Source organism: Labrus mixtus, chromosome 3 (genome assembly GCF_963584025.1).
Source record: "Labrus mixtus chromosome 3, fLabMix1.1, whole genome shotgun sequence".
Classification (NCBI taxonomy): Eukaryota; Metazoa; Chordata; class Actinopteri; order Labriformes; family Labridae; genus Labrus; species Labrus mixtus.
Window position 1 is genome coordinate 9,841,639 of NC_083614.1, and position 21,149 is coordinate 9,862,787.

Below are 21,149 nucleotides of genomic sequence, written 5' to 3' on the forward strand. Positions count from 1 at the left end.
TATAGACACACTGATTATTACGATGCCTTCAACCTTTAGTTGCTCAAAATCATGCATGGCCCCCCCACACACACACACACACACACACACACACACAGAGACACACACACACACACACACACACACACACACACACACACACAGACACACACACACACACACACACACACACACACACACACACACACACACACACACACACACACACACACTCATTGCATGGAACTCCAATTAGCACCACTTTCAGCTTCTGTCGGGCTAATTCAAAGGTCAAAGGGAAGTTATACGGTTCAGCAATCGTAACAACCTGAAACAGTTTCTTTTGTATGTCAGAGTTGTACCTGCTGAATGCAGCCAATAGGAGCAGATATTTTACCTCTTGCAGCTTTAATCTAATAACTTTCCAAAAATGTCAGACCATTTGAAAACATAGAGGACTGACAGTTTGAAACATAAAGTTAATTTGGCATAAACACTTTTTTCCCCCTCAGACTCCAAGGCAGTTTTGTATGTGCATGGTAAAGAGCTTTAAGCCCTCCATGAGGAATATTTTAACTTGTTATGAAACTGACTCACTTTAATATTGATGCCTCTTTAGGACCTACTAAAGCAAACCAGACCACTACCAAGAACACTGACCATGTCTATATGGATAGTCTTTATGTCTGTCACAGTTTTCATCAGCTCCGTTCCCCATGAAGGAATTTATGTCACCCAGACTACAAGAGCCTTTGATTTCTTTTTCTCCAGATATAGCTTCACAGTGAGTTATACATTAACCAGTCGAAGAAAAATAAAGGACAGAAATGAAGCTGATATAGAGAGGAGAATTGGCTGGGTGAATGCCTGAGTCAATCTTGGTCAGATACTGAACATGAATTGTCCTCTTCCTTCTGGACTTAAGTCATATGTTGATTTAGCTGGAATCGATCCAGAACTCAGCTGCCAGGCATCTAACCAGAACCAGAAAGTACGACCACATCACTCCTGTTTTAGCATCTTTACGCTGGCTCCCTGTATGCTTTACAATTGGTTTTAAGTTTTTACTGATGACTTTTAAAGCTCTCCATGGCTTTTCTTCCAGCTACCTATCAGACCTTTTAGTACGAGAGCCGACACGTGCATTGAGATCCTTGGGCTCAGGTCTTCAGATCATTCCAAATTCCAGACTAAAAACTAAAGAGGACAGAGCGTTTACTGTGAGGGCTCCAAAACTGTCAGACGATCTGCCGGAGGAGATCAGGTCAGCTGACTCAGGAATTTCTTTTTAGTCCCTTTTTAAGACACTTGTAATGGCAAGCCTTTCCTGATTTTAGTTTTAAGTCCAATCTGAAGCCGCCACCTAAGGGATATAGTTTCTTTCCATACATGGGAGGAATTTAACCTCTAAACTGGTGTTCTGTTGAATAGTGCCACCCACCAACAAGTGCTACTGTCCAGTACAGGGAGCCATTTTTGATGGGGGCTACTCGTCCTTCAAGATATGCTTCTTCAAAAATCTCAAGTATTCAAGAGAGCTTCTTAAAAAAAAGAGACGAGAACGGTCATGTAGTTGTTAGTGTTTCACCTGCCACACTAGCATGCTGAAAAGTCATAGTAGAAGTAGTGTAAAAAATATTCTAGATTGTAGTTTCTTCACAAAAAGTTTCCAATGGCAATCTGATCCAGATGTTTAGGACACCAGGCCTACCTCTTTCATGGACCCTTTCATGTAAAGGGTCCGACAAAATTAACAAGATCAACTTTAACTCATTTTTTTGTACCAGTTGTCCTGCTATATTTTTGCCTTCACAGCTTTAAGGGAAAGGTTGTGATTTCTATTATCTGGGCTATCTTTCTATCTATCTATACTGACAGGCTCTTCTCAGGGGGGGTGTCCAGAGGGGTGGCAAGGGGCACCCTTAATATCTGATTGGTCACCCCAGGTGCCATCCCAAGATCCCAAACTATGATTGGATTTTTACTGTATCAGAGGCGGGACTTATGTTTAAATTCTGGCTGTGTTGCGACAGGCTGCATAGTTCTCTAAGTTGTAAATAAATTACCGTCTACATATTTCATGAAACAGGTTTTTAGGAAAGGAATGACTCATAAAGATTTGAAAGCAAACTCTTGCATGAAGTTTTCTACATACTTGAAATTGTTTGTTTGTACTTTTTCTTTTCAAATCCACGCTCTTTCTCACATGCAAATATGAGTAATTATGAGGCTACAGCGGAGTGTCAGTCAAAAGTACAAGATGCTCTTTTATTGATTCCACTGACTGAGTTTCCCTGTTGAGCTGCAACACGGAGATGGTAACACTGCTGAGAGGATTATTCTTATTTTAAGAGACTGAACTTTGGAAAGATAGTTGATAAATCTCCAACTGATTTAGAGTCACATTAACAGATACATTTTGGAATACATTTTTGGGAAGAACATAGACAGTTCTTGTCCATCATACTACTACAAAGTTTTTTGTTTTTGTTGTTGCATATCAGATTAGTGAACTCTGGGCTTTACTCTGCTCTTCTGGGTATTGATTGTTTTAAAAATGACTCTTGGGCTGCAAAGCATTAGTTTGTGATGGCTGGCCTTCCACTAAACAAACTGTGTCACTGAGGAAAAGTCAACCGGCAGAGATTTAAAGCTTTTCTTTGTTTTGAAAATAAAAGCTTCTTACAGTAAAAGATTGCAATCTAATGAAATGCGCCAATGACACAGGGGTATCAGATAGATGTCCTTCACACATAGTCATTTTACTTTTTCTTTAGGTTAGACATTTTGCTAAATTCTTAATTTTCCCAATGTACTGACTAATTAAAACCTCAATTTAATGTTCTCTTTCAAAGTTGAATTAATTACCTTTAAAGGCACAGTATGTAGATTCTCAATCAATACATGACATTAAGGCTGGCGGGAAATCATGGGAGTTCTCTCTGCCTCTCTGCCAATGTCCCTTGATATCAAGGCATTGGAAGAAATGTTTCTATGGAGAATGGCTACGTAGAAGTCACTGGCAATTATTGGAATTACTCAATATCCACAGATGGACCAGGATGTACATCTTAGTTTGTTAGCTTGATGCTAACACGTAATGGATATCAACCAAGCAGTTACCCCTGATGTTGAAAAATGAAGCCAATGAGGAAGTGCAAGATCCTGCAGTTCCTCGAGGGTCTGCTTGAGGCTGGCTCCAGGAACCCCGGAAGTCACATACACACCACATTAAATAAAGCCTGTTGTTTACAGTAAAAATAAACACGTTTAAAGCCTAGAACAATATATAACAATATTGATCTGATTAGTTATTGTCATCATGGACACACACTGTACCGGGGATGACTTTTTACATAATGCATCCATTTTGATTTTAAGAACAATAAGAGGTATTTACAATAAGACACGTAGCTGACCTGACTGACATGTGGGCGTGGTTTAACTGTTCGTCAGGAGCAGAGGCGCTGATTGTCATCAGGCAAGACAAGCAACTGCTTGGGGTCCATGGCCACTTCGGGGCCCAGAGGGCTGACAAACTTAAAACCACAGCAGTAGGTCAAAATGTGCAAATTATGCAGTGACAGTAGGAAACCTCCCTAATGGGGCCCCATCTGACAGCACTCACTCTCATTGCCCTGCTGAGCATCTCATTTATTTCACCTGTGAAAACCAAAGTTTGTCAATGAAAATCACTGAAGGAAGATGAAGAGGGATTATCCGTCTGGGAGTGAAAAAAGAAAGAGGAAGAGCATTGGGTAGATATAATAGTGGTTGGAGGGGCCCCTAATACATTTTTGCCTAGGGCCCCAACAGAGTCTGGAATCGCCTCTGGTCAGGGGGCTTAAAACCCGCCTCAGCTCCAGCTCTCAGCCTGTCATTAGGTTGTCTAAAAGTTAGGCTGAGGCTGGATCTCCAGCATGGCGGCTGCCCGAGCCCCCTGCAGTAACAGATGGGTGACGTCACTCAGGCTTCGTCCATTAATATGTACAGTCTATGATATCAACATTAACGAGCTTAGAGATTAAGCTCTGCCTATTTTACTGACAAATTTTCAGTATAAAATATTGTTCCTTAAATAAAGAGATTCTATGTTATTAAGCAGCTCTACAGTCTGAAACACCTTATTTCTTCAACCTGACACTAGAGCTTTTTTATCCTTTTGTTATTTAATGGCGCTCAGCAAAAAGTTCTAAGAAGCACAATGGACACTCTCTGATGGTAATACTGCCTCACACCCAGGTGCCATTAAAAATAATGAAATAATGCAGAATGTATTTTTTTAAGATGATGATAAAAGTGCTTAAATTTCCTTAAAAAAAGGCCATAAAAAAATTAGCATTTCCTGCATTTTTCTGTTGCATTTGTTTTCTGGGTTTGTGTGGTTTTATGACTCTACAATGCTGTGTGTTATCAGCTTATTTGTTGAGATTTGTCTACTGGTTGTTTTTTTCATTTGCAACAGGTTTCTTTTTGTTGTGTTATTCAGGTCTTTTGTAAGCATTTTGGAATTGAAACCTAAATTAAATTTGAAACCTGTTTCTCTGAATTAATTATCTGCGGGTCGTGACAGCATGTCTGCTCTTATTGGCCACTGTCTGTAGAGGGTTAAGAAGTTGTTATGCAACATATTTTACATGAGACTAAGCATGTGGCAGATTGGTAGTATTGAGTATTGAGAAGTACCTCAAAATTGTTTTTACATTCAGTATTTATATGATTATCAAATGTTACAAAATGAAAAGTAGCCATGACTACTCAGGGCTTAAAATGCAATTAAAGACAGAAAGAGACGGAGGGAACATCAATATGTAGTTTGGTATCAGTTTGAAATTGTAGTAGTCTGAATGTATTAAGCTGGGGAATAAATAAGATGAATCACTTAGAGTGATGCTCCAGGGCTGTTTTGACAATCTCCATCTTGTGTCTACATGACGTCACAGGGAGGAGACTGACTGACCTGCTCTGAGAGACGCCGTGTCCTCAGGAAGAATCCCAAAAGACAGCCAATGACCACGGCCAGCACCGACATGATGAGGAGCCCATTCTGTTTGCAGACGTTCTTCACCCTCACCCACACTGCGTCCAAAGCCACGGCCATCTTGAGTCACCTGTCCTTCGTCCTACCAGCAACCCATAAATGAACCCGACAAAAAGCCTAAAATCCAGGTGAGAGGACAAAAACCAAAGCCAAAAACATTGGTTAAAGGAAAAATCCAGGGCTGGATGGGATGCTGTGTTAAATATCAGATCCACGGCAATGTTTTAAAGCTCCCTCAGGCTCAGCATCCCCCTAGTCCTCTCGCTGCGGCAATCTGCACTAAGCTAAGAAGATCCGCTCACTTTCCAGGCATCCCCTCCCATCCTGCTCCACCCATCAGGGTGTGTGCTGACCCATCGCCAGGGGGGTGGAACAGCTGGCAGCCGCGTGCCCGGGGGTTAAACTTCATCAATCCAGTTAGTGCACTACAGTATTAACCCGTATGTCGTCTCTGTAGTTTGCATACTCCCCTCGTCCTACAGATCACAAACGGCCTTCACCCACCCCCTAAAATAAAGCAGCTTATTTTAATTTTTAAAACCCAAATCTTTTTTGCGGGAAGAAACAATCCGTCATTCATCACAAACTTTAATCTGGGTTGTCTGTGCAGAAAGGCTGTATCAGATCAGCGGATACCAACCAATTCTACTCCAACATGTGACACAATTTTGTGTGTCTATGTCAGTGTGTGTGATTTTTGTGACGTGCAAATAATATTATGACTGTAACAACCTGTAGGAAACATAGCAGATAAATTGACCGGTTAGATTTTGGGCAGGCCTGTTACAGTTATTTTCTGTAGCCTCTTAGTTAAAGGCTGGGTTGGTAATTTGTCCAGCATACACTATTTATTATATCGATAAAACTTTATACCCTGAAGGCAACTGATAAATCATGTGCTCTGAAAAAGAGGCGTCAACTCTAGCTGCTGTAATCCTGTAAAAACTCCAACCTATCATTGCTGTGAGTTCCAGATGAAAGGACCAATCAAATGTCTCCATGGATCCCTGCGTATTTTACCCTTGCCTTGCCACAGCATCAAACTCAGTGTCGGCCTCGGAGATATTCCCCTTTACAAGAGGAAGGCAGAGAAGGCTCAGCTCAAATGTTAGCCCTGCTTAACAGGACAGCAAAAGAAAGACAGAAGAAGAGAGGGATGTGCTGAGAAACAATTTAAATAAAGCAAGAGGACAAACCAGAGTAAATGTTCAAAATCCTAGTTTCTTTCCGGGAATGAAGGAACTACGAATCCCACAATCCATTGCAATGTCAAGACCCATCAAACGATAGTTTAGTACGCTTCTTTCTGAACGTACGAAGACTTTCGCTCTGTATTTTTCTGTTTTCTAGTATTCATGTTGTTAATAAAACATTGTAATATAATGTATTTTGCATACAAACTTGTGACTTCTACAGGAGGGTATGGTTTCCCACTCAGGAAGCTCGTGGTAAGTTTACTTTAGATGGGTATGACATTATGGCTAATGATCAAATCTGCTATGGATGAAATGAATGGGATTCAGACTTTTGGAAACACACTGCTGAGCCCTATCAGTATTACCAACCACTGACTTCCTGTCTCACTGACTGTGCTGAGAAAATTCCGGCCAAACACTGAGACAGAAACAGCTGTGATTCAGCATTACGCAATAAATAAATAGATAAATGTTTCTCTCTTCATTTGGACTCAACATTCAATCCCCCTTTCTCTGCAGTGATAGAAAAGTCCAATAAGTACACTCAGACAACTTGACCTCAGTCCAAAACTTACATTTATTTTGTGCAATTTTATGATTCAATACAACCCTCCCTGGATATGTAACCTCCAAGAAGATTTTAGATGAAATATAAATGTGTGTAGTCAACGTGAATGCACTAACCTTGCATTGGCCTCATCTGCTTTCCTTGGAGGTGTGTAAAACTCTATGGAGAAAAAGGAAACACTCCTTTTCTCATTTAAAATCCAAACAGCACATCAGAATCAGAGACCATGATGAATATGAAAGTAGAGGAGATGTCTGTCGGAGACGGGGAGGAAGGACAAATCATACCAAGTGATATCTGATGCAGATTTTCTTGATCGTGTCTGAAAATGTCGGATCAAAATTATGAATAATAAAAAAGTTCCAGACGTGTTTAACCTGACTTTCACTAAGCCTGTCGTCTTCTTCTTCTGCTGCTCTTTTGTCTTAAAAGTTCCCCTAAACTTTAAAATTATGCTTTTCATAATAAACTTTGATATTAAAAACAAAGCCTATCTCTGAGGCTGTTTTCTTATTTAAATTATATATTATATGTTGTAATTGCTTCCATAGTCAGGTGTCACTGTCAGGTGATTGTTGAGAATGAGGCATGTCAAGTGTGAAATCAGTTCAGCTCGAGTTGACTGCATGAATTAGCTCACGTCCCCTTGTTTATGTAATGAATCTTGATTCACTGTAAATCTCAAATTTAGACCAATAAGAACAAAATTTAACTGTATAGCTATCTGTCAATTAATATGCGTGCATCTTCCTCTCTCTCTCTGTCTATCTTTCTCCCTCTCTCTCTCTTTGTCTTAAGACAAAACTGACATGTGCTGGCAAACACGATCACAAACAGCACGGGAAGATATTAAAATGTTATCATGAAGCGAGAGAAACCAAAGGGACTACAACTTCAGAGGCATAGTATGGAGAGGGTTGGCAAGAGAGGGATGCATATTTTTTTTAATCATTAATCAGAATCACGTTATGTGTGTCAATTTAGCAATTGTTTTGTTAAAGATCATCAGTATGTTTTCTTGACAGATTATCTCTGTGTTTGGAGAGAGCAGGTTAGAAGGGAAAATCAGCACTACCTTTATGACGACAACTGCATGCTGAAAAAATACACAGTTAAAAGCCCAGTTATCATGCCACATATTCAGAGAAATATACATTTTCAATCCATTTTCCCTGCAGGGTATCAATCATAATCTTTCTTTGTATAGAGCCAATTCATAACAAATTGTAGCTGAAGACACTTCCCAAAAGAGAAGGTACAGGATCATCAAATATAACCATGCCAAACCACATCAAGAGTGAACACTGAGAAACTGAGGAGACACCATGGGACACTGAGGGGACACTGAGACACCAGGGGACACTGAGGGGACACTGAGACACCAGGGGACACTGAGACACTGAGGGGACGCTGAGACACCATGGGTCACTGAGGGGACACTGAGACACCATGGGTCACTGAGGGGACACTGAGAAACCAGGGGACACTGAGAAACCATGGGACGCTGAGGGGACACTGAGAAACCAGGGGACGCTGAGGGGACACTGAGAAACCAGGGGACACTGAGGGGACACTGAGACACCATGGGACACCAGGGGACACTGAGACACCAGGGGACGCTGAGACACCATGGGTCACTGAGGGGACACTGAGACACCATGGGTCACTGAGGGGACACTGAGAAACCAGGGGACACTGAGAAACCATGGGACGCTGAGGGGACACTGAGAAACCAGGGGACGCTGAGGGGACACTGAGAAACCAGGGGACACTGAGACACCAGGGGACACTGAGACACCATGGGACACTGAGACACCATGGGACACTGAGAAACCAGGGGACACTGAGACACCATGGGACACTGAGGGGACACTGAGACACCATGGGACACTGAGGGGACACTGAGAAACCAGGGGACACTGAAACACCATGGGACACTGAGGGGACACTGAGACACCATGGGACACTGAGACACCATGGGACACTGAGACAACATGGGACACTGAGAAACCAGGGGATGCTGAGGGGACACTGAGAAACCAGGGGACACTGAGACACTATGGGACACTGAGACACCAGGGGACACTGAGAAACCAGGGGACGCTGAGGGGACACTGAGACACCAGGGGACGCTGAGGGGACACTGAGAAACCAGGGGACACTGAGACACTATGGGACACTGAGACACCAGGGGACACTGAGGGGGACACTGAGGGGACACTGAGGGGACACTGAGAAACCAGGGGACACTGAGACACCATGGGACACTGAGAAACCAGGGGACACTGAGACACCATGGGACACTGAGGGGACACTGAGACACCATGGGACACTGAGGGGACACTGAGAAACCAGGGGACACTGAGACACCATGGGACACTGAGGGGACACTGAGACACCATGGGACACTGAGACACCATGGGACACTGAGACAACATGGGACACTGAGAAACCAGGGGATGCTGAGGGGACACTGAGAAACCAGGGGACACTGAGACACTATGGGACACTGAGACACCAGGGGACACTGAGAAACCAGGGGACGCTGAGGGGACACTGAGACACCAGGGGACGCTGAGGGGACACTGAGAAACCAGGGGACACTGAGACACTATGGGACACTGAGACACAGGGGACACTGAGGGGGACACTGAGGGGACACTGAGGGGACACTGAGAAACCAGGGGACACTGAGACACCATGGGACACTGAGACACCAGGGGACGCTGAGGGGACGCTGAGACACCAGGGGACGCTGAGGGGATGCTGAGAAACCAGGGGACACTGAGACACCATGGGACACTGAGGGGACACTGAGACACCAGGGGACGCTGAGGGGACGCTGAGACACCAGGGGACGCTGAGGGGACACTGAGACACCAGGGGACACTGAGACACCATGGGACACTGAGGGGACACTGAGACACCAGGGGACGCTGAGGGGACACTGAGACACCAGGGGACACTGAGACACCATGGGTCACTGAGGGGACACTGAGACACCATGGGTCACTGAGGGGACACTGAGAAACCATGGGATGCTGAGGGGACACTGAGAAACCAGGGGACGCTGAGGGGACACTGAGACACCATGGGTCACTGAGGGGACACTGAGAAACCAGGGGACACTGAGAAACCATGGGATGCTGAGGGGACACTGAGAAACCAGGGGACGCTGAGGGGACACTGAGAAACCAGGGGACACTGAGGGGACACTGAGACACCATGGGACACTGAGACACCAGGGGACGCTGAGACACCATGGGTCACTGAGGGGACACTGAGACACCATGGGTCACTGAGGGGACACTGAGAAACCAGGGGACGCTGAGGGGACACTGAGAAACCAGGGGACGCTGAGGGGACACCGAGAAACCAGGGGACACTGAGACACCAGGGGACACTGAGACACCAGGGGACACTGAGACACCATGGGACACTGAGGGGACACTGAGAAACCAGGGGACACTGAGACACCATGGGACACTGAGGGGACACTGAGAAACCAGGGGACACTGAGACACCATGGGACACTGAGGGGACACTGAGAAACCAGGGGACACTGAGACACCATGGGACACTGAGGGGACACTGAGACACCATGGGACACTGAGACAACATGGGACACTGAGAAACCAGGGGATGCTGAGGGGACACTGAGAAACCAGGGGACACTGAAACACTATGGGACACTGAGACACCAGGGGACACTGAGAAACCAGGGGACACTGAGACACCAGGGGACGCTGAGGGGACACTGAGAAACCAGGGGACACTGAGACACTATGGGACACTGAGACACCAGGGGACACTGAGAAACCAGGGGACACTGAGACACTATGGGACACTGAGACACCAGGGGACACTGAGGGGACACTGAGGGGACACTGAGAAACCAGGGGACACTGAGACACCATGGGACACTGAGACACCATGGGACACTGAGACACCAGGGGACGCTGAGGGGACGCTGAGACACCAGGGGACGCTGAGGGGATGCTGAGAAACCAGGGGACACTGAGACACCATGGGACACTGAGACACCAGGGGATGCTGAGGGGACGCTGAGACACCAGGGGACACTGAGACACCAGGGGACGCTGAGGGGACACTGAGACACCAGGGGACATTGAGAAACCCGGGGACATCGATATTCAAACATGTCTATGCAGTTCTCACAATGTGAAGGGATGAAGTGTTGAGCTATAGATTGGGTAATTATTGTCCCACATGGAGGGAAATTGGCAACAGCTAATCTGTGCTGTTGTCTATTGTCCTGAAGTGAATGCATTTAATTCAGTCGATCTTGCTCCCTGTTTCTTTTAGAAAAGCTTTATCTTAGAGAGAACAGGGTGCCCGCTATTAAAACTGAGTGACTGTTTATCTGAAAAGGACTGCAGCAGTGTGCAGAGAGGAAGTCTGACTGAGTCCAATGACAATCGGTATATAAAGGATCACGTACCTCTCCTGCGTGGCAGGGAAGGGCGTGCATGAAGGCTTTACAGTTCAGATAGATTTCATTCAGTAATGTATGTATAAATGCATTTTGAATAGCCAGGGGGGATTAGCACAAATGCATTTGACTTGACTTTCACATAGATGTACAGTAGCGGTCAGACCTGACATGTAACATAAGATCTATGACAATTTCTCTCATTTGTTGACAAAGCTGTCATCCACTTTTGATAACTGTGGCAGGATGTAGGGTTGTTCAAGTTCGATTAGATTCAATTCTCATTTATTTTAGAGAACAGGGGAAATAAGTAGATTTAGCATAAAGATTGTATGCTAGCAGCTCTTTTATATAGCATACATTTGTAATGCTACTTGAGTTGTTTCAGAGATAGCCTTTTGTGAATATTGCAAATAAATTAAAATATAAATTACATATAAAACAACTTTTCTAGCAGGTTTTAGTGAAAACAGCTGCATGATGATAGCTGCCAGCATTAAATCCTCTTGAAGGTCAGAGGGCCCGACAAAGAGTTATTGGGTTAATCTGCTGCCAGACAAGAGCCAGATTTATTAAGCAAATGCTAGCTATGACAACAAACGTGTTTTCTTAATGAATATACAGTTCAGGGTAATGACAGCTGACACTAAAGACTGTATACAAAGTAAATGGTTAATGGAATTGAGCTTGTATGGCGCTCTTCTAGTCTTCTGACTGCTCAAAGCTCTTTTACACCGAAAGTCACACCAACACATTCACACCCATTGTGACAAAGTGGGTGAGACGCTCTTCTCTTCTAAAGGGGGCATCTGTGGCTCAGTTGGTAGAGTAGGTTGTCTCTCAACCGGAAGGTTCGATCCCCAGCTCCTGCATCAACATGTCCAGTGTGTCCTTTTTTCCTGTACGTCGACATACACAAATGTGTAGGTGTGATCTGCAGTGTATGAGGGCTTTGAGTAGTTAGAAGACTAGAAAAGTGTTATACAAGCTCAAGTCCATTTACCATTACTTCACCTAAATCTTAATATCAAATGACATTATTCTTTACAGTTGTGTATCTTGCTCTAATTGATTTATGCTTATGTAACATTGCAGCACTTACCATCCCGGGTAAGCAAACACACAGTCTTGATTTAGTTCAGTCATTTTTATTTAATTGTTGAATTTGCCAAATATAATAGTTTGTCTCTTATCCATACTTACATACCTCTATTTGTTCTTTTGTTCAGTTCCCCATGTGGTCCAAATGCAGCTAAAAGGGGCTGGCCATGCACTTCCTGGGTATTTATCACATTGATGATGTCATCGCTGACGTCACTGGGGCAGACCAACTGAAGGGGTTTTATTTCTGAGAAATGTTTTCTTTCTAATCATTTCTTTCATGTTTATGTTACTGATAGAATATAATTCAATTATTTAAAGTTCATTTAGTTGAGTGAATGATCTGAGGTTAATTTAAAGGTTTATTTTGATTTTTTTTTGCTCTAAGAGAGAGGTGAGGACGTGTTGCCTTAGTTTGATTTGATTATTAATTAATTTGCCTTACTTCCATTGAAGTTTCATTGTTTTGTTAAGCTAACATGTGTGGCTTAATCACTGTAATAAATACTCACCTCTTGGGGAAAATGTCATCTGCTGAGTTGCCTTCCTAGACCCATTCACACACTGATGGTAGAGGTTGCTGTGTAAAGTGACCATCAGAAGTAACTAATCCCGTTCATATGCAACTGACAAACTACCCCTGTGAAGGGCACTGACATGTTGTTCATTTGAGTCTCTCTCAGTATGTCTCAGCTGGAAGAGCTGCTGTATTGACGTCACGCTGCATCCGTGAAAACGAAAACAGACATTTAACTTTACGATAAAATAGCAAAGGTCCCTCAGGTCAGTACAGTCCACAGCAGAACAGACTCCTGTGTCGCTTTGAAACAGACATTCAGGAATATGGAAAGTTCAGGGATTCTGGTGTTCGAGTCCGTTGCATTTCCTCTCACTGTTCCTCCTATAGTCATGACATTTTATACCTTTTTATAGCATCAAATTACGTACCCAGAAACCTATCAGGAATAGATAATTTGAACACAAATAAGCGTGATTACTATCGTCTGGCTTAATGCGTTAAGAGATCAATGCATTAATCATTTTTAATTGCATTAATCGGCTTCTTTATCTCTCTCAGGGCAACATCATTAATCCACTGTAGCGTCCTCCTGCAGCCAGAGGGATGGAAATACAACACCACCTTGAATGGTTCATTTCACTTTAAAACACTCCCAGGCAGCTCAGTTGATGAAAATAAATAAAGTAATATCCTCCTTGGGACATCAAACCTTTCACTTTTATACATTCCCCGTTAAGATGTGTTTATTAGGCTACTTTTGATTGGTAGCGACTTTCTTTTTCTGTGGTTAAGGTAATGTCTTAACTTTCAATCTATTAGAAGTTCCTTATTTTATTTAAAAATAAAGCAATTTAAAAATAAATCTAAACAACAAGTGCAGCAATTTAGTTTAGGACAGTTTAAAATACAAAATAAAAGAATAACAAACTGTTCTTTAATTAAATTAATTACATTAAATATTGAAATTCAGTGAAAAATTGCATTTAAAATGTTTTTGAACATATTTGGGCAACCTGAGTCTACTGACCCACAAAATGTGAAATAAATCCATCCAGTCCTTTTTTTGTGGTCTGCATAAGTCTTACAACACAGAGAAAAATGCTCCATTTCGAATTTGCTCAACTTGTGATGTCACAGTGGGATTCTGGTAAAAAAACAAAACCCTCCCCTCCCCTGGTATCTCCACCCATGGTCTCCACCCAGAGCCTAGAACAAAACTTTTGCGCAGGTCTGCCATTTTTATTCTCGCTAGTGAAGGAGTGATGAGGGTGGCTTGTCCTTTTGGAGGGTGGCCACAGGGGGGACCAAGCTCAGTGTTACAGGGGCACTGGCCCCTGTTGGCCCCTGTCTAGAACCGCCCATGCACAGGGGACTGTTTGAAAATGTAGAAAAGAGGTATAAAATGTCCTCTTTAATTGAGGCAAGGTGTTGGGCTGTCAGTTCTTGCAGTCTATCGATAAGACTGACAAGTTAAACTCGTTTGCAATATGCAAAGGAAGTCAGGATTACATACGACTTCCTGCATTGATGACATTTTTCCTCTTAATTTCCATTTTCGATCACACATCTCAATGTAAAAGTTGTAGAAAATGTTTCATTCAGCTGTTCAATTAGTTGCCTTAAGGCCTTGCTTTTCACAAACATCTGACTTTATTTATGACAATGCTAGCTTGAGTTGTTTACTTATTAGACTGAAGAAGCTAAGAGAGATTGGGAAACATCAAAGGCTCTGCTCAGTCCCATAGATAATAAGCAGAAGAACCATACAAACTGGATTCTCATCAATATGCCTAACATTTTCTCTGCAGCCAACAACAAGCCTGACTGCCATGCTAACCACAAATAAATCCATGCATTAGTAACACTGACCGATCTTACAAGCAGGATACTCCAAGTAGAGACGCTGTTGATTGCTTATCAGGGCCAACCAACACACTCAGATTTCAATCTGAGTGAGTTGACTTAAAATTAGCTAAACTGTCCCTTGGCAGAAACTTAGCAGCAACCACCTTGATATGCTTTAAATAGCTCAATTTTATAAAAGTTCACCCAATGCAAAGAATGAATGGAGAAAGTATCTATAGTTTCTGTATGAATACGTACCTGTACATTCCTGTACATTTCTGCTGTGATGTTGGGGCATAGTTCTATGGCTGCCTATGTGGTCTACCTGCTTTTGCCCTGGAGATTGCTGCTTGTCCCTGACCAGTTGCCAAGCATGATACCATATGGCATGATACTCAAGCGGACACAGTGTGCCTTCAACCCTCACTTAAGAGAATACCAAAATAGCTTCAGAGAAGGGAGAGGCAATGTAACCAAGATCCTGGCCCCTATGGAGAATCATCGAGGAAGTCAAAGAGCAAATTGGTTGCAGTCCTGTGTTATAGATTTCAAAAAGCCAGTTGACTCCACACATATGGGTGTAATGATGTTCGCCCAACTAGTTTCAGGTAGAACTATGTATATGGGCACAAGAGCTAGGGTTTTGTCCTCAGGTGGCATCAGCAAGGAGTTTGGCATCCAGCAGGGTGTTGCAAGGGGTCACCCTCGCCCCCTTCCTGTTAAATATAGTCCTGGACTGAGCCCTAAGGCAGGCCATTAGTGTACGCGAGCAGGAGCTCTGCCAAGGAGGTGATGCGTCCATATGTAGTCCTAGACGACACCAGCCCACTATGTCACCGGGTGTAGCAAGCACAGGAACTTCTGTCCAGAGTGGAGATAAGAGTGCAAAGGTTGAGCTAAATGCCCAGGAAAAAAAGGTCATCCCTTATGCCATCCGTCAATGCCATCTGGGCCTGATTGATTATGGCTGTCAATGCTAGACCCTAGGTTGACTAGGTTGAAGTTGAGGCTGGCGATCATTGCAAAAGGCACAGGGAGCTCCCAGTTAACTGCACTGAAAGCCAACACACAGGTTATTTCTTTAAAATAAGTGGAGTTTCTGAAGGGAGAGCTAAGGTAAGCAAGCCAGGTATGTGGAGGGTATAGATGACTGAAGACTTTGCTGGACTCCCATCTGAGGACGACCAAATGAAAAAAATTATGATTCAGCAAATAGTTTGATCATCCTGGGTCTTGGAAGCATTTTGCAGTCTTACAATCCCTGACTTTGAACTAGTTAGTGCAGTTTGTTTTTTGTTGTTTGTCTGAAAGGTTGAATCCATGAGATATTTTTGAAGACAAATTCCCAATGTATATTTGCAAAAGTGCGGCAATGAGCAGTGACGTCTGATGCACAGATTATTTAGTTTATGTATTCAAGCCAGAGAGGAATTTTAATCTTACGTTTGGCCAAAGCTCCGATGATTGAGGTCGCTTCGTCCTTCACAGTGTGTCCTCAGGGTGAGAACGTGTGCAGCAGCCAGGTCAAACAGATTCAGTTTGTCAACATGATTCACCCACCCATCTTTTTTCAGATGTGCATTTCTCCCATAGGGCTTGGGTTGTAGTTGGAATCATGGTTTTTTGTATAGCGGAAAACACATCCCTCTTACAACACACAATTACACACACCCTGCTTGCATTTGCTCACGTAACATACGTAAGAATCATGAATGGAAGCCTGTGCGTTGCCGTGTTGTCTGTGTGTGCCAGCCGAGAGCTGCGTATGTGTGAGTAAAGTGTGTGCTCGTGCTGCGATCACATGTTTTGCCAGACTCCATGGTCACTAATCTCTCTCTTTTGCCAATATTCCCACTCTATCTGGTTTCATCAGGCAGGGATTACACAGGATTAGACAACCTCCCAGAAGCTGACATGCATTCATTCATTCATTCATTAAAAACAAAACCCAAATGCAGTTGCTCACACGCCCTCGATTCAGACAAATTGCACTCATTATCCCTGAAGCAAAAACATGGCTTTACATGTTAAAATGCCTTTGATATATGTATGTGCAGTTATTACAGTGAGACATGCATGTTCAGTCTGGATTGTTGTCCTGTGTGCTCTGTGATTACGTAAGATCGTGGTCATATAGAGCCCGGATGTCATCAGGGTGGGTATTAGTAGTGGTATTGTTGTAGTTTAACAACCTTATTCTGCCCTTTACCTCAGAGCAGCATGCGGGCAATCAGTCTGCAGAGAATGATCAAGCTGCAAAGCTTTTAAATGAAGATTACAGCTCTAGAGCACTTTGTTCACAATACACATACTGTACGTACTCCACAATGTGGCTGTATTAAATAAACTCTGTAATGTTTTGATTAACCATACTGACAACTGAATTAAATAATAGAAACACATTAGAGTGAAAGTTGCATATTGATGTCAATGGAAATTCTTAAAATAATACAAATAAATAGTTTGATGACCTTTCTGAAACATATGGCTTTTTCATGAGTAGGATGAACTAGTTTGGGTGCAAACAAGACTGAACTAGATTGTTTTCTGTTTTTTTTATTTACAAAGCCACACTCTCATTGTGCTCTGCTAATGCTCATTAAACATCTGTTTTGGACAGATGTCATTTCAAGTAAGCTGCACACCAGATGATTGACATGCCTCTCCTTCAATCAGGCGACAGAACAAAACTACTGACAGCTGATGGGATAAAGACACCACTACATGCTGAGACTGGCCTTTGCTTTCCAGATTTTCAGACTGCAATCAACATGGAAGTGCATGGCAAATTTGTCATTCAAATATTTTTGGCAGTGCTTACAAAAGTTTGGCCCCCTAGTGGGCCTTGATGGTATTGCAGGCGGGGTACAGGAGGGCGTTTGCAATAATAAAAGGTTTATATTTTTTATGTTTTGTTGCTTAACAGATTGTAATGTGAATGTGGATGTTTCTTTACATTGCTTTGACCTTCTTTCACATGGAATATCTTATTAATAAATTCTAATTGTTAAAAGTGTGATTAAAGGTTGGGTCCCAGCGTACTTTTAGGTTTTAAATAAGGTCTGTGGTATTCTCAAGTTTGGGAATGTCTTATCTACCAGAATCCGACCATGCAGCTGCAGAAACCTTTTTTTCTTTAATATAGGCCTATATATATGTATATTGTATTTCCTAATCTTAAATCCAATTGACAATAAAATCTGTCCTGCTCAAGCTCTGCCATTCACCATATGCTGTTTTTAGTGAAACAAGATTAAGAATTTGCAGCCATCCAGCAGCTCTCTGCCTGTCCTCACTACTTAAGCTAAAAGCCGAATACACAGAACAACAGAGAATGATAATAATGCTTTTCTTTTTGGAAAGTATTCAAACACAAATTTGACAACAAGACGTGAAGAGGATGCTGTGCGTCCTCCCTGAAGTAGACATGAACGTTTGTCTCAAATTCCATGGTATGGCTTGTTACGGGTTTCCTGCAAAACCACAAATGCTTCTCACAAGAAGAATATACAGCTGATGAGCAAAGTTAGCCACACAGCCAGTTCACTCCATCAGAACTTGCAACATGATCAAAAAGCTTCAGAAACCATGGTTAGATGTGTCTGATCAATATTGTAACTTGAGCAAAGAGCTCACCTTTCAGCACGATAAACCAGCATTCTGACTTTAGAAAGGACTCTGGGTTTAAAGTTTTTTTTTCTCTCTCTCTCTCTCTCTCTCTCTCTCTCTCTCTCTCTCAATTCAATTCAATTCAAATGAGCTTTATTGGCATGACAGAGCAACAATCCATGTTGCCAAAGCAGTACAAATTTAGATCAACAAATTATTACAATATATACAGTATACAAATATAACAAATATGAATAAAAGACATTAACAATAACATGAATCATTTTTACAGTGTATTTCTAAGAAATATTCAGTGTATTCTTTCTTAGTATGTGACAATCATAAACATATTTAGCAGCTGGTACTGCACACAGACTTTTCTCTCCACATAGATAGAGCAGCTTCTGAGGATCAGGGAGATGGATAAAGTCAGGATATTTATTATCAATGTCATTAAAGAGAGCCTCTCTTAAATCTTTATATATGTCACAGTGTAGGAGGAAGTGAGATTCTGTCTCCACTTGTCTTTGATGACAGAGTGAACACAGCCTGGCCTCTCTGGGTAACCAGTTCTGTCTGTGACGGCCTGTTTCTATGGCCAGACTGTGTCCACTCAGTCTCTCTCTCTCTCTCTCTCTCTCGTATTCATTTTCTCACTGACACACTTTTCTTTTCCTGTGAGCAACAGAGTGCAACACTATTGATGCTCTCCAGGAGAGTCCGTCTGAAAATAAGCCCTGATCCCTGTAGTAAATAATATTAGGCTACATGAAGGCCATTTTTTTACTCTGCCTTTGAGTTTCTGACGTTGACAAGCATAATCCGGCTTTTATTCTCTGAGGAACATGGCTGCCTGCATTCAATTTCATAGTATTTTTTAATAATATGGGCTGAGATATTTCAGTCTACACTACAGTGATGGATAGATCGACATCAAGTGATTGACCTGGCCATCAAATTTATATTAAACAAAGATAAATATGTATTTTAGACTTCTTGATTCCATGACCATTCTCTGTGCATTGACCGACAGGAATGCCAATTTTTCTCTGTCAATGGCTCATGCCAAAACTCACAGCCCAAACTAACCCCTGTGGGCCTGGTTCACAAAAGGATTGTGCAGCTTTTGCAACGGCTTAACCTGAGCAAATTAGACGTCAAATTCACAAGGCACAAAGGGTGAAAAGCATCACATTGGCACACACAAACTTTTCAGAGATAAAGATAACAATTCAGCCTCTGTATGACTCAAAAATAAACAATACATATTACTTTGAGATTACTGTTATTATTTGAATCAGGGGTGAAAAGAGTGGGGCTGGCAGTCAGGGTTGCTAGGCATGATGGGTATGGGAGAGCTCTTTTTTAAAATTATCTTAACAAGCTGCTCTCTCTGGCTCCTTTGTTGTGAATGTGGAAACTTGATTCACATCTGTATAGACTCGACTGGACAGTAAAAACGGAAAAAAGCCTCCCCTCCCTCTCCAGCTCATCATCTTCATGTGGACTGATCATCTGTCAGGATGTCAGGATGTCAGGATGTCAGCGCATAGTGTACTGATGACTCCGCTCTGACCTCACAGAGAAGAACAAGACATGGGTGTGTTTGTGCTTGTACATCATTAGCACAAAATGTTTTCCTTTTTTTGGGTTTACCAGTGCTGACAAAATGCTAGCTTGTACTTTATTTATCTTTCCTTAATCTAAACTCAAAGTCCTTAAGGTTTAAATCTCTTTTTCCAGCGAGACCTGACTTAGAAAGCACAGCAGGCACAGGAGACTACATGATCTGATTGAAGTTTCGCTTTTTCTTAAAGCCGCAAAGGGAAAGATCAAGTTTGATAGTTCGTTCCACCACCAGGAGGCGATAGAGGAGAAGAGTCTAGAGGCCCTGTTGTGAAGGTTGGATCAGACGCCTTTCACTGACAGAGCATCGTGGGCAGGAGAGAGTGAAGACCTGGATGAGAGAGCTTAAGTGAGGAGGAGCTGTTTTTGTCGCTGTTTTGTAAGCGAGCAGCAGCTGTTCATAAAGTTTACAATAAGAAGTGCAGGAATCTGTCAGTGTATTGTGGTACACATAATCTAAAAAGTGGTATAGTGAAGACAATATTAAAGTACGATTAATATGGAAAGAGCCTACACAAGTATTTCCCTGGCAACCATATTTAAATCAACTTTATTTTGAAAATAAGATTGCATACTTAATCTTTGTTTCTTCAAATGATTTGGAAAAGTTATCTGAAAGAAAGCTTGCCATCTATAAGTGGGTCGTCTCTCAACCAGAAGGTCAGGGTTTGATCCCAAGCTCCTGCGGCCAATGTGTCCTTAGGCAAGGCACTTGACTCAAGCTGCTCCTGCTGCTTCGTCAGCAGTGTATGAATATGTATGAATGGGATTAGATAATACTGATGGACACTTTACATAGCAGCCTCTGCCATCAGTGAGTGAATCTGGTGTGACTGTGTAGATATGGCCCCCCAGTGTAAAAGCACTTTGAGTATTCAGAAGCCTAGAAAAGCTCAATATAAGCTCAAGTCTATTTACCTTTTACCATCTTTTTCAGATAAACTGTACACTTCAGTCATCAGTTTGTTCAGATTGAGCCTTTCCATGTCCCAGTTAGCTTTCTGATCCATGACAACACTTTGTGTTGACAGAAGGAAGTCCTGGTGTCTGAGCAGGATAAGAGAACGTTGTTGAACACTTTCAGTCAACCATTTGTCTCAGCAAAGAAAAGAATGCCAAGTGATGAGAAGGACTTGAAATCATTGAAGTATCTCATCATTAAAGTCCTCCATACAGGCCAAAGATATGATGGAAAGATGTTTTTCTTTCAT

At 42.6% G+C, this 21,149-nt stretch overlaps 2 protein-coding genes across 2 annotated transcripts in view; both read right to left on the reverse strand.

Annotated features, from left to right (window-relative positions):
* The window catches only part of slc1a7b (solute carrier family 1 member 7b), a 42,966-nt gene extending 37,693 nt beyond the window's left edge, over positions 1 to 5,273 (reverse strand). Inside the window, exon 1 of the mRNA XM_061031046.1 lies at positions 4,940 to 5,273. Coding sequence (XP_060887029.1) covers positions 4,940 to 5,080 — 141 coding nt within the window. The 5' untranslated portion in view covers positions 5,081 to 5,273. The remainder of the gene's footprint in view (positions 1 to 4,939) is intronic.
* A 2,965-nt stretch (positions 5,274 to 8,238) lies between these two features.
* On the reverse strand, positions 8,239 to 10,047 carry LOC132971964 (putative protein CRIPAK). The gene is made up of 5 exons (XM_061034795.1): positions 9,798 to 10,047; positions 9,184 to 9,644; positions 8,713 to 8,993; positions 8,452 to 8,555; positions 8,239 to 8,357 (listed from the first exon to the last, which is right to left on the reverse strand). Exons 1-5 carry the CDS (start codon positions 10,045 to 10,047, stop codon positions 8,239 to 8,241), a joined length of 1,215 nt encoding a protein of 404 aa, XP_060890778.1.
* Between the last annotated feature and the right edge of the window lie 11,102 nt (positions 10,048 to 21,149).